The sequence below is a fragment of the Equus przewalskii genome, chromosome 18 (assembly GCF_037783145.1).
Source record: "Equus przewalskii isolate Varuska chromosome 18, EquPr2, whole genome shotgun sequence".
In the NCBI taxonomy this organism is placed as follows: domain Eukaryota; kingdom Metazoa; phylum Chordata; class Mammalia; order Perissodactyla; family Equidae; genus Equus; species Equus przewalskii.
Window position 1 is genome coordinate 36170102 of NC_091848.1, and position 13004 is coordinate 36183105.

General features: G+C 36.0%; 1 protein-coding gene across 14 annotated transcripts in view; it reads left to right on the top strand.

Moving 5' to 3' along the window:
* Positions 1-13004, top strand: part of ZNF148 (zinc finger protein 148) — a 112813-nt gene that overhangs the window by 80158 nt on the left and 19651 nt on the right. For all 14 annotated transcript variants that reach the window (XM_070583638.1, XM_070583639.1, XM_070583641.1 and 11 more), the window contains 2 exons: positions 3394-3517; positions 4850-4933. In XM_070583638.1, coding sequence (XP_070439739.1) covers positions 3394-3517; positions 4850-4933 — 208 coding nt within the window. The remainder of the gene's footprint in view (positions 1-3393; positions 3518-4849; positions 4934-13004) is intronic.

A 13004-nucleotide genomic window follows, 5' to 3' on the forward strand; every position in this document is an offset into this window, starting at 1 on the left:
GGTAAATGATTTTTCCATAGAACTGAATCCTAACTTTAAAAAATATTTTGATGTAAATCTTTCTTTAAAAAATATCACATACTTCTGTGCCTGATATTTAGGAAACATAAGAGAAGTAACCTTTTCTAAAATTTAGGGTTATTATACTTAACATCAGTTATTGTACCATGCTTATGACACAGTGAATTTCGTGTTCTGGCACTGTCAAAAGCTTGCCATTTAAAAATGAAGTTTGGTAACATGTAAAATCTCGTATTGACAGACAGTAAAAGTCCTGGAGCATGAAAGAGTGTGGGATATTAGAGATAGCTAAGACGGTCAAGATGTGGTGGTCGTTATTGCTCCGGGTGTCTTTGTTACTTTGTTGTGTGTCTTTGGAGCTGCGCTATTCTTGCATTTCTAATTGGATTTGGAGAGTGAACAGAATTTTAGAAGATCTCATTCCCCACCCCCAGTTGCAATTAAACAACTCATAATAGGTGAGAAATTTAAACTGTCTTCTCTAAATTGTCTTGGTTTTGGTGGTTTAGAAGTTGCTTTAGATTGATTTAAGAATTATGGTAAGATGTGTGATCATTAGTTTAAACTATGCTTTAATAATTTTGATAGTAAATAGTAGACAGTATACATAGTATAGGATGGGGAAAATCATGTCTGCTTTTTAAGAGAGCAAAACTTTTTCTCACTGAGGGATGTAGGGTTTCAGTTATTCAGTGGCACTGACTCTTGAGGATTGGAAAAATATATCTCCTAATGGACCATGAGATTAAGAAAACAGATTAATTGAGGTGTTCCATTTGGTATTGAAATTTTTTACCGAAAAGTTCTAAGTTTATTAAACAGTTAAGAAAAAAAATCAAATATGTTGAGTATTGTTTAGACTTACTAATTTCTCCACTCTTTATAAAACTTGATTGCTTGGTCTTTATAATATACCGTATTTCTCCAAAAGTGGCAATGACAGGAGGCAAGATAAATGTGGAGATATTATAGCAGGCACCTTAAGATTTAAACTTTGAAATTTCAAATTCTTTAATTGTAATGGTGTTCATATGTTGAAGGGCCAAAGAAAAGCTAAAATATTTTATGGTACTAGTATCAAGTAGGTCTCCTAATCTCTAAGACACACACACTTAACTGGTGGATCACATTCTACTAAAAAATCTTGAAAGAATGTGAATAAGAAAAGAAGCCAAGTCTATACCAAGGAAGAAGATTTTGCCTGTATTAATGTGCCATTTCTGTTCCACTAAGGGACTTTGTTCTTTGCGTGCCCTAATCTCTATGGCACTACTAAGTAATTTTGAAAAATTGAAAAGTATCACTTTCTGCAAAAGTTTTAAAAAAGGATAAAGTGGTAAGCTCTGAGGATGTTTGGTATGGATAGCAGGCAGCCATGTCAATAGACATTATAGGGTCTCACTATGTTCCAGACACTGTTTTGGATACTGGGGTTATAGTAGTGAATGAAACAGACAATACCAGGCGCTTATATTTAAAGCAGATTACAAATTTGGAAGAGCCACTGCTCTTCTGAGACAAGATGAATTTTATTCTGTCCTTCATGCAAAGGTGTTTGTTACTCTGGCCTGAAAAAGAAAAATATAAAATGTCCAAGAATTTGATTTTTCTGTCTTTGAACTTACGCTAGATTTTTCAGTCTGCTTATTCACAAGTCACTGTTAGCTGTTTCATCCATAAAATCCGCCTTGAATTAAGGCTCGAATCCACAATGAAAGGCAGCATTACCTCCAGTGCCAGAAAACAATGACCTAGAACTCCCCAGCTCTTCATAAAAGCGCTTTGTACAGTTAAGGATTACATCCGTTTCACATTAAGTAACTTGGGCCAGATTTGCTCCTTACAAAGCCTTTCCTTGAAGTTGCCATGCCACGGAAAGCTATTGAGCTGCCATGTCCTTTGGCACTTGGATCCTCTTATTTGTTATCAACATAGTGAAAAAATACCTGGTGCTATCTTGCTTTTAGTTCTGTTTTATATAAAATGTTTAATATCTTTTGGTTATTTGTTTTATGTTAGAATATTTTAAATCATATTTTAAAAGCTTTTGTGTTTTTTCATTTTGTACAGTGTTAACTTGAATATTATTTTGTGACTTGGAGGGACTGAAAAAATTTTAAACTGACTGGCCAGAGATGAAACTTTCCACTTTCACTGACTCTCTTCAGGAAGCTGTGACACCCACTTCCACTCTCCTGCCAAATGTTTCCTTCTATGACTTTGGTGCATAGACTTTGAAGCATTGTTGACCACCTTGGCAGTTTGCCCAGAATCCAAATACCCTGTATAATTTGCATAATAATTACCATTGATTTACATACAGTATAGGCTGAATTGTCTTCCTGAATTTAAAGTAAAAAAATTTTTTAAATTACAGCCTTTTTTTCTTGCCTAATTCCCTTTTCTTGGTTTGAGAAGGGGTTATAACTGTGTATTTACAGGGCCTAATCAGTTTCCACAGGCTTTTGTGTTTCTTAAGATGTTTCCTGGATTGCTCCACCCTGTGGGGGACACGATTTCTTAGCTCCTGCTCCATGTGCCCTGCCTCCACTTCGTCCTCACTTGCCGTGTTCCCCCTGATCTTACCTGCTAGCTTTCTTCTTATCTTCCCATCGTATTCTGCCATCTTTATTCTCTTCTCAATATTGAAAAAACGGATCATGTATTATTTTCACTCAGCCACGTGTCTGATGAGAGAGGCAGTTTAATGTTGCATGTTGAACAAATGATTGATAATTTGGATGTGTGAAGCCGAGAGGTGACCTTTTTTCTGGCACTGTCTAGACCAGGCCCACAATATTCTCAACCTTAGGAAGCCCAGGAAGATAAGGTTGATTTCTTTCTCACCTATCTTCCTTTCCCATACCCACGCTAATGTATTTATCTATATATAAGTATATAGAGAGCTTTTTCTCATTTTTATAACCACATAAGATTAAATTGTATTCATTTTCCGTGATGTATTTAAACAGTCCTATACTGATTGATATTTACTCCATGTCTAAAACATAAGACTTTTGTGCTGGGTGTGTGAGAACTTGAAATTGAAAGTAAGCTGTCCTCACTCTGGTGGAGAGCACTGAGGGACTCCACCGGCATCAGCTTTGGAGAGGAGGGAGGAGAGTGCTGAGATCTTACTTAACCAGCTTCCAAAGTTTTATTAGTGATTTTTTACCCATTCTGAGTCACATTGTACTTTCCTACAATTAATGAGAACATTATTCTAATAGCCTTTTCAAGATTATTTAGGAAAAAATATTTCATAGTCTCTGGTGACCATTGTTTGCATTAAAAGGCGTTATCTCTTTTATAAATTAGTATTACGTTTTTTAAAACTTCTTTCTTTTGTTTTTGCTTTTTTTTTTTAACTAGATCCTTACCATAAATGAGGATGGATCACTTGGTTTGAAAACCCCTAAATCTCACGTTTGTGAGCACTGCAATGCTGCCTTTAGAACGAACTATCACTTACAGAGACATGTCTTCATTCATACAGGTATTTCTTGAATTAAAATGGGCTTATGGCCATTAAAATTATTTTCTTTGCTATTTCATCTTTATGTAAATGTCATTCATTCCTAAGACCGTAGCTAACCTGACATTTCAAATCAAAGATTTCATAGGCCAGGATGTCAGAAGGAAACCAGAAAAAAATTTAAATGAGAAAACAATTACTATGGATGTGCAAAATTAATTAGTCTTAATTGGACACTTATTTGGCTTAATGTGTTCTTTAAGCTAGAGAAACAGTTAAAGAATGTACTACTTAAAAAGCCTGTTGGCATTTAGTTTTCAATGCAAGACATCCAGATGGAGTTTGAAATCTGAATTTGGAAATCAAGTGTGAAAAATGATGGTTAAGAACATGAAGTTGTAGAGAGGAGAACTAAAGACTGATTACAGATCTTTGGGGAAACAGACTAGACATAGACATGTAGGTTGAGTTAAGGGGTGGGAGTGGGGGACGGAGTAATGAGGTGGGTGTAATGAACTAGAAAAATAGAGTGTCCCAGAAGCTAAAATAAACGAGAATTCCAAGGAGGGTATGACCAACAATGACACAACCTTCCGAAAGGGTTAGAGAACTGAGAGAAAACCGTTAGAATAAACAGCAAGGAGATCATGGGTACCTTTTAAGAAAGCAGAGTATAAGGGTTACAGCACATGGGGGTGGTGAAGAATTTGAGACATAGGGTCAACTGCTCTTTTAAGAGGGTGTGGTAAAAGGAAGGAGAGAAAATACTAAGGCAGGAGGGTTTCAGGATTTCTGGAAAGTTTCTTTGCATGTAGCAAGACCAAAGAATACTTTCCGTAGAAGGAAAGGCTCCAGCAGAGAAGGAGTGTCTAAGAGACAGAATTTTTTTTTTTTTAAAAAAGGATGTTTAGAAAGTTTTGCAGGTTCTGGAGAAAATAAGACAAAAGACATAAGTGATGGTTAGCCCTGGAGAACAAGGTGGGTGGATCTTCCTCCACATGAAAGGAAGAAGAGATGTTCAAGACACACTCGATAACCTGAGGCGTCCCTTCTAGCCTCGTCATTTTTAAATTCTAGTTTAAGTTGTTTTATTTATTTGTTTTCCTTGAAGGATATTGATCAGATTTAATCTCATTTTTGTGTGATTTTGAGAATGTAAATTGTAAAATCTTGGGAAAAAATTGAGAGGAAATAGAATTCTGTTAAGTTAATAAACATACGTATAAAAAATTTTTATGGATAATTTGGAATTTTCCAGAATTTGGGCTTCTAAGATTTATCTTTCCTCAGAAATAGTAACTATAAACTGTGTTTTATCCAGTAACTAATTTGTGGATGTGAAATTATTTTAAGGCGAAAAACCATTTCAATGTAGTCAATGTGACATGCGTTTCATACAGAAGTACCTGCTACAGAGACATGAGAAGATTCATACTGGTGAGTGCTGCCACCCATACTAGGGTTATTAAAATTACTATTTCAAATAGAGGGGAGAATTTTTAATAAATAGCCACAACTTGTTGCCACTTTCATCAGTTGTGTTTCTTAAGAGTATGTATCACAGCTCATCTTTTTCCTTCCTTCAATAAATCAATGTTCATTGTTAGGACTTGGCTTTAATGTCCAAGCCCAATAAATTACTTTGAAATAGAGTTTCATAATAACTTAAAATATGTTTAAAGTGACAAAAGGAAGGAAGTTTTTGTGAAATATCTGTTTCCTTAGATGTTTAACAAGTTTAGCGTAGGTAAAATTCTCGTTCACATTAATTAGTCTGGGGAAGGAGGCAAATGCTGGGCCCCAAGATAGTGATACTCTGTTTTTGCTTTCTTGCTATTTCATGTATATAGAGTCTATATCAAGAGAGTTGTAATCTTAAGTTAGACATTTCCAGTTTTTCTGTCAAGTTGTTAATGGTTTAGAAACAAATACTTCGGAAGATCGCTATAAAGGAACCTATACCTTAAGAAGTTGTCTCATTTTACAGCAAACATTTATTTGCATTTATTTCTTTTTACTTTTCTGGCAAATTGTAAAACCAAATTTTATATGTAACCTTGATTTAGTAGACTGTCAACTTTTTGACTTTTGATGTCTATAAGCATGGGGAAAAGTGGTTTTTTTTAGAATTTATTTCCAATGTCTTGCCTTTTTGTGATGGAAGAAAGCAGAGTTGGTGAATTTGCCTAACTGTCTTACATTTAAATAGAATTGAGGATGATGGTGATAATTTATTATATGAATATTGAAAAAATAAAAGTTCTTCATATTTCTCTATTTAAGTACTCAAGCAAATACCTGCCCAGTGTTGTTATTTAGATGTTCTCGTGGTACCTGCAGTACTTGTGAAAGGAGATCCTTAGATGTGTTGTCTTATAGAAGAAGCAACCTTTCCTGCCTAATAACTTTCCTTAACTTTCTTTCCCCTAACAAAGAAGCATGAATGTGGCTGGTCTGCTTAAATAAAACTTCAGCTGTGCAGCACATCTGTATGCTTTGATGTTCTGCTTTTCAAAGATCATTATGCACACCACTTTTTAAGTAAATATTATTCATCTCTTCCAGATGGAAGGGAGTATAGGCACTTTGGGAGAAAGAGCAACGTTGTCGATTTTATGCGACTTATAGCTAAATTTAAATTTCTATACAATAATAAAACCTGATCAGATAATGATAAATAAAAGTGGTTAAGGGGCTGGCCTGGTGGTGCAGCGGTTAAGTGTGCATGTTCCACTTCGGTGCCCCTGGGTTTGCCGGTTTGGATCCTGGGTGCGGATATGGCACCACTTGGCGAAAGCCATGCTGTGGTAGGCGTTCCACATATAAAGTGGAGGAAGATGGGCATGGATGGTAGCTCAGGGCCAGTCTTCCTCAGCAAAAAGAGGAGGATTGGCAGCAGTTAGCTCAGGGCTAATCTCCCTCGGGGGGAAAAAAAAAAGCAGTTAAATATTTTTGTGTGTTTTTAATACCTATTAGATTTTGATGATTTACTTATTCATTCAACAAAAATTTACTGAGCCTTTAGTGTTTTTCAGGGAATAGAGAGATAATGTAAGGCTGTTTCCTTGGAGTTTACATTCTAATGGGAGAGACCAAGATATAAACGAGCACAGTGTAATATGTTTTGTAGAATTTCATAGAAAATGCTGTTATGCCCTGAGGAAGAGCCAGAAGTGCTGTCTGTTGAAGGTTACATAGGGAAGGCAACACGGAAACTACAGGAGGTGCAGTTAAGAGTGTGTGTGTGTGTGTGTTTCTGAAAAAAGATTTTCAAAACAATATTTACCCTTATTGCACTCTGCTATTTTCTCTTCTCTTCTAGTAAATTCTTTTTTGAAGTGCTGGTCACAATCTTGTAATCTCACTGTTTGGAAAAAGAGCCATGCTCGACCATGGGCTATCTTGGATTTAAACAGGTTATAATGGATAGTTAGCATCTATTGAGAATTCACTAAGACCAGATATTGTGCTTAGTGTTTTGTTAAATATCTCATTTAGTACTCAGATTAATCTTGAAAGAGGAGGCATTACTATCCCCAATTTTTAGATGAGAAAGTAGTAGGAAGCACACAAAAGTTAAAAAACTTTCCTAAATTTATATAATCTAGCGTATGATGGAGCCAGATTCCAGCTCAGGTCTCTGTGACTCCAGTACACGTGTGAAATCGCTAACTGTGCAGAATGGGACTAGGAGCAGAACAATATCTTTTGGCCTTTTTGAGTTTTTCTTGCTCTGCCACTAAGCTGGTTATGACTTAACCTTCAAATGGGTTTAGTCTGGGTCTAAAAGGGATGGAAGCAAAGGCTGGAGTTCTCATGTTATAAAGAATACATACTCATAAAAGGAGATAAGGAATTGAGAGGAACCAGGGCAAAACAGTCGCTGTGGTTCCTTAACAGTCAAGTTTCTTCTGAAGAGAGCCTCAGTTTTGCCCCATTGTCTCCCTCATTCCCACCCCCCCCCCCCCCGGGTGGAACTGATAGAGGGGAATAGATTTTCCTTCTTTATTTCATTTTCTTAATTCTTTTTATAACTCTCTTTGAAGAAAGTAAGATATTTTTGTCTTGTAATCATTATACCTATAAGCTTTATCTGGGAATATATACTTAGAACCACAAATGTATTCTCCATCATTTATTATTTAGTCCTTACGGTTCTGTGTTTCGTGTTTTAAATGGCTTTTACTTTTGGAGGTGGGTAGTGCCTTAAAGTTTTTCCAGGTCAGGGCTTTCTCTCTGTAGGTTCTTTGTTTAGAAGAGTACATGGAAATAGTTATGGCAGTAGAAAAGATTTTGCATATGTTTACCCATTTTTAAATTATCGAGAAGGTAATGAGTGATCCTTAAAGGCTGTGTGGTGAGGAGAATTACCAGTTCTTACAGCTCTGTTTTACTTTTACCTTCCCTCATCCTTTTAGGTCTCATTGTCCTGTCTCCTCCAGTCTCCCAGCCCCCAAGCCTATTCTCTGCTCTATTTGCAATATGGTTAAAAATCATTACCTGCTTGGCTGTTCTTGCCACCAATAAAGAAATCTGTGGCTTTTAAAAACCGAGAACCTAGCTTGATTTGGTTTTCAAATAGAAAAACTTTGAACTCAGCCTAGACAGGCTGTCACTTAATTCTGTTTCCTAAATTTGCGCTAGCCTGTGAAATATCATTTTAGTGGAGAGTACTTTTTCACCAGAAGCTGATCTCTGAAATTCTGGTTAAAGCTTTATTCCTTTAGCCTAAGGCATTGAAAACTGTGAAAATGCAAATATCCTTGGGACTGCTATTTTTGTCACTTAGGGGAGATTTATATTTTTTTTGTGTATATGTGTTATGGATCCCTTACTTATGGTGTGTTTGAGGATATGGGAGAGAAGGTGAGGACTTGACGCCAAGGTCAAAGATAATCATCCTAATCGATCATTTTGTTTAGGTCAGAATTACTGCTCAGGTACATTGCAAGGTTAAACTTAAACATTCATCGTCTCAGTAAATCTGCACATTTACTATGTGATCAGATGCTTTTATCTAAGGTGCCTTTTCCTTTGCATTTTCAAATGCTTGTATAGAATAAATGTTAGAATGGCATATGTCCAGTTTTGTTGTTTTCTCGTCACCTTGTCACCCCTTACTCTAACTAAGGAGCCAGTCTGATTGCCATGAGGAGGGGGTGTCAATTTGAGAGGTAAAGAACTTAAGTACAATTTTCAATATTTAATTGTAACTTTATATTAATTTTTTAAATTCCTCTAAATAATAAGCCACAGAATACCTATCCTGATATTCTCTTATAGCAAATTAAGGTAGGTTGTTATAGTTGTGGTAGTTTTCATAATTTATTTTTCACTTCAAATGGTTTTCCTCCCAAAAATAAAAGAGATTTTGAAAATAAACCAAATCATTCAGAATTATGCATATTCATTAGGTTTCTTTTTCCATAAAGTTCTTTTTTGATTTAAAGCTTTAGTTCTTGATAATATACAATTCTGTATACACGAATATAGTAAGAAACAGATTTGGAAAACCTGTCTTCTAAGTTAGCATTCTTCACGCCTGAAAACATACGTTGATCTTCTTTTCTCCTTGACCGTGACTTTTATTCACAATCATATTAAATAGCTGAATAGTAGCATTATTATTTTTTTAAACCAGTTGGTCTAGTGGGGTGGAGTCAGAGAGAATGTTGATTCACCCTTGACTAAGTTATAGCTCAATATTCGTATTTCCTTTAGTATGTTTTGGTTATTGATAAAAATTTCAGTTTTCTTCTCATTGTTTTGAAGACCTAGTTTATAGTTTATTAGGTATAATAGAGCAGTCTTATTAAAAGGAAATGTTACAGACCTAATTAGAGTTTAATTCTTACTTGTGAAGATGAAGGAACTGAATAATGTTTGTGCTCCTGAGAATGCTGCCTGCACTGTGAGCTCCTGGCATTATGATTGCTGAAGCCAGACAGCGCTGGCATGGACAGAGCTTGCCAAGAAAGATTCAGCAGGGAAGTACAGATTGCTGTGACTGACATTCTCTGGTTTAATGAAGTTTTCAGAAACCACGTTTTTTTCTCTCTGCAAAACTGTTAATAATTCACACTGAAAGATTTGATAACACATATAAAAGCTTAATGCTATCTAACAAAACATTTCAGTAGATATAAAAGAAATCATACACACACACATACATATGTATACACATACATATATATAAAAGAGTATACCGTACTTTTTAAAGGTTTTTTGTTTTGTGGGGATAGGAGAAGTCATCCAGAAAATAAGCTCCATTTTAACATTATGCCTTAGAACTGAATATGAAAAATCAGAGGCTTTATGATGATTGCCTAGTTTTTAATTGTGTGTATATTTTGTGTATGTTTGTGAGTATCCCTCCCTGTCAAATCCACATAAAATGTTCTCTGTTAGTGTAGTGTCTATAGTAAAAATGAAAAGAAGTGGGTTACCTTTCGTTTTGACAAGTCTCTTGTTTAACAAATTGGGAATCTCTTAAAGTGGTCTCATTCTTGTTTATGCATAATTATTGAATGAGTGAACGTGTAAATCATGTGACTCACAATTTGACAGATCCTGTGCAGGTAGTACAGACAACCTGCGCTGTAGGAGTTCAGAGGAAATAGACCAGTGAGGGTTCAGGTTGGTGGCTTCCTGGAAGAGGTGAAACGTCAAGGGCCCTGTGAGTTAGATTTAGCCTTTGTAGTTCATGTGTTACGTGAGAGTCGAGTGTCATCACAGGAAGCGTAAGTGGTAGAGCACAAACAAGGTGGAGGCCAGGACCAGGAGAAAAATCGGGCGTGCACTACATGGGGAATCTTTGGGCAAGGATAGATAAACAGATACGTAAATAATCAATTCAGAAACATACAAAGAGTTGGCAAGTTAAAAATCAGACAAGCAGATCTCAGGACAATTGCAGATGCTGGCTAACAGGACAAGCAGTGTGTCAGATACGCTAGTTTAAAAGAACCAGAAGGAGGCAGGTACTTCATGATAGTTAAAAACTAGAAATTGGGGCTGGCCCCATGGCCGAGTGGTTGAGTTCACACACTCCGCTTCAGCGGCCTGGGGTTCACCAGTTTGGATCCTGGGCACAGACCTACACACAGCTCATCAAACCATGCTGTGGTGGCATCCCACATAGAAAAACTAGAGTGATCTTCTAATAGGTGTGTATGCAAGTATCTCACTGCAGTTGTAATATGCATTTCCCTATGGACCAAAAATGTTGAGCATCTTTTCATTTGCTTGTTTGTCATCTGTGTGTGTGTATATATATTATTTGGGGAGGGGGTGGTTAAGTGTCTCTTCAATTCTTTTGTCCATTTAAAAAAATTGAATTGTTTCTTATTGTTTTGAGTATTCTTTATATATTTATTTATGTATCAGATATGATTTGCAATTTTTTCCCCATAGACATGTTTTTTCAAATTGATAAAAAAAGCATTGTTTTCGGAGCTGGCTCCGTGGCCAAGTGGTTAAGTTCGCGCTCTCCGCTGCAGCGGCCCAGGGTTCAGATCCTGGGCGTGGACATGGCACCACTTGTCAGGCCACGTTGAGGCGGCGTCCCACATCCTACAACTAGAAGGTCCTGCAACTAAGATGTACAACTGTGTACAGGGAGGGGTTTGGGTAGATAAAGCCAAAAAAAAAAAAAAAAAAAAGCATTGTTTTCTTGAAAGACCTCTTGGTATTTTCCGAGATAACGCCATATTTAATTTCATTTTTATATAATATTAACTTTGTATTTCTAACCATAATGCAAAATAAAAAAATCAAATGGTAATGAGTTTATATTAATGTAAGTATTTTCTGAAATATGTAGAAGTCCAAAACCAAAAATTTGGCAAAAATATTAGTCTTCGTTTTTTTGCTTGTTAAGTATGGAGCATAAGTTTTATTATATATTTCAAAGAACAGTATGAATAATTTTTTATATTCAGTACATAATGTAAGTATTCTTACATAACATCTATTATCTAAAAAACTGGTTAAAGGGGCCAGGCTGGTAGTGTAGTGGTCAAGTTTGTGTGCTCTGCTTTGGCAGGCCAGGGTTCACAGGTTCGGGTCCCATGCACAGACCTATACACTGCTCATCAAGCCATGCTGTGGTGGTGTCCCACATACAGAATAGAGGAGGATGGGCATGAATGTTAGCTCAGGGACAATCTTCCTCACCAAAACAAAACAAAACCTGGTTAAACTGTATATTTCACGTAAATAAGTGTTTAGTACCAAACTAAAGCACTAAAAGAATTTAACTTACATCCTATCATATGAAAAATAAGTTACCTTTAGAAAATAGTTTTAGCATGACTTATTTGTGTTTATATTCTAATTATATAGAATATAATTTATCAGATTCATTCTTTGCTTGCAACATTTAAAATGCCGTTACCACATTATGTGTTAAATTAATGGTGTAATCTCAGTAAGAACAGCCTCATTCACATTGAGTAATCTAAAAGTACATAAGGAAATTGGTAGAGACCTGATGCTATTAGAGAGAACAGGTTATATAAAATTTTAGAAATACTATTGTAAAAGTATTATAGTTGTTGGTACTAAGTATTCACTATTAAAGCACTAAGGCAGTTAGCTTGTCACTGACTTTTTTTTTTTTTTTCCTGAGGAAGATCTGCCCTGAGCCAACGTCTGTTGCCAATCTTCCTCTTTTTACTTGAAGGTTCACCCTGGGCTCGTATCTGTGCCAGTCTTCTGTCTTGTACATGGGTCACCACCACAGCATAGCCACCGATGAGAGGTGTAGGTCCACACCTCGGAACTGAACCCAGGCCTCCAAAGCAGAGCGCACCGAACTTAACCAGTAGGCCATGGGGCCAGCCCCTCACTGCCCATTTTTTGCGAATAGACAAGAAATGGGGAAGAAAAGAAACATTTCTTATTTTAAAAAGCCAGAGTCTTGGGCTTGCAATAAAATAACTCAGCCTCAAGTGGGCTTAACCCATTTGGGAATTTATGTTATCAGCCTCCACACTACGTGCTCAGAAGAAAGGGTGAGCTCTCTTTAACATCTTCCAGAGCCTCTATAATTTTTCATATACAACGTTTTGCATCCAGTCAAAAATTATAATCATATCAAGTGATAGGACAGAATCACAGAAAGGTAAGAGAAAAAAATCGATAATAAAAACAATTTCTCAGGTAATCCAGCTATTAGAGTTAGCAGAGAAGAGCTTTAAAATTTAAAGTGTAACTAATATGCTTAAGAAAATATTAGAAAAGGTACAGAAAATAGATGAAAAGTGGAGAATTTACCAGAGAATTGCAATCTATAAAAAGAAGCAAATGAAAAATTCTAGAATTGAAAAATATGATAACTGATATAAAGAGCATAACATATAGATTTAATGGAAGAACAGAGGCAGTAAAAGAGAAAGTTGGTGAAATGGAAGACATCAGAAATATCACAAGAGAAAAATATGAAAACAGAAAAAGATATAACCTCAGCTGGGATGTAGAAAGTGCTAGTCATAATAGAAAAAAATTG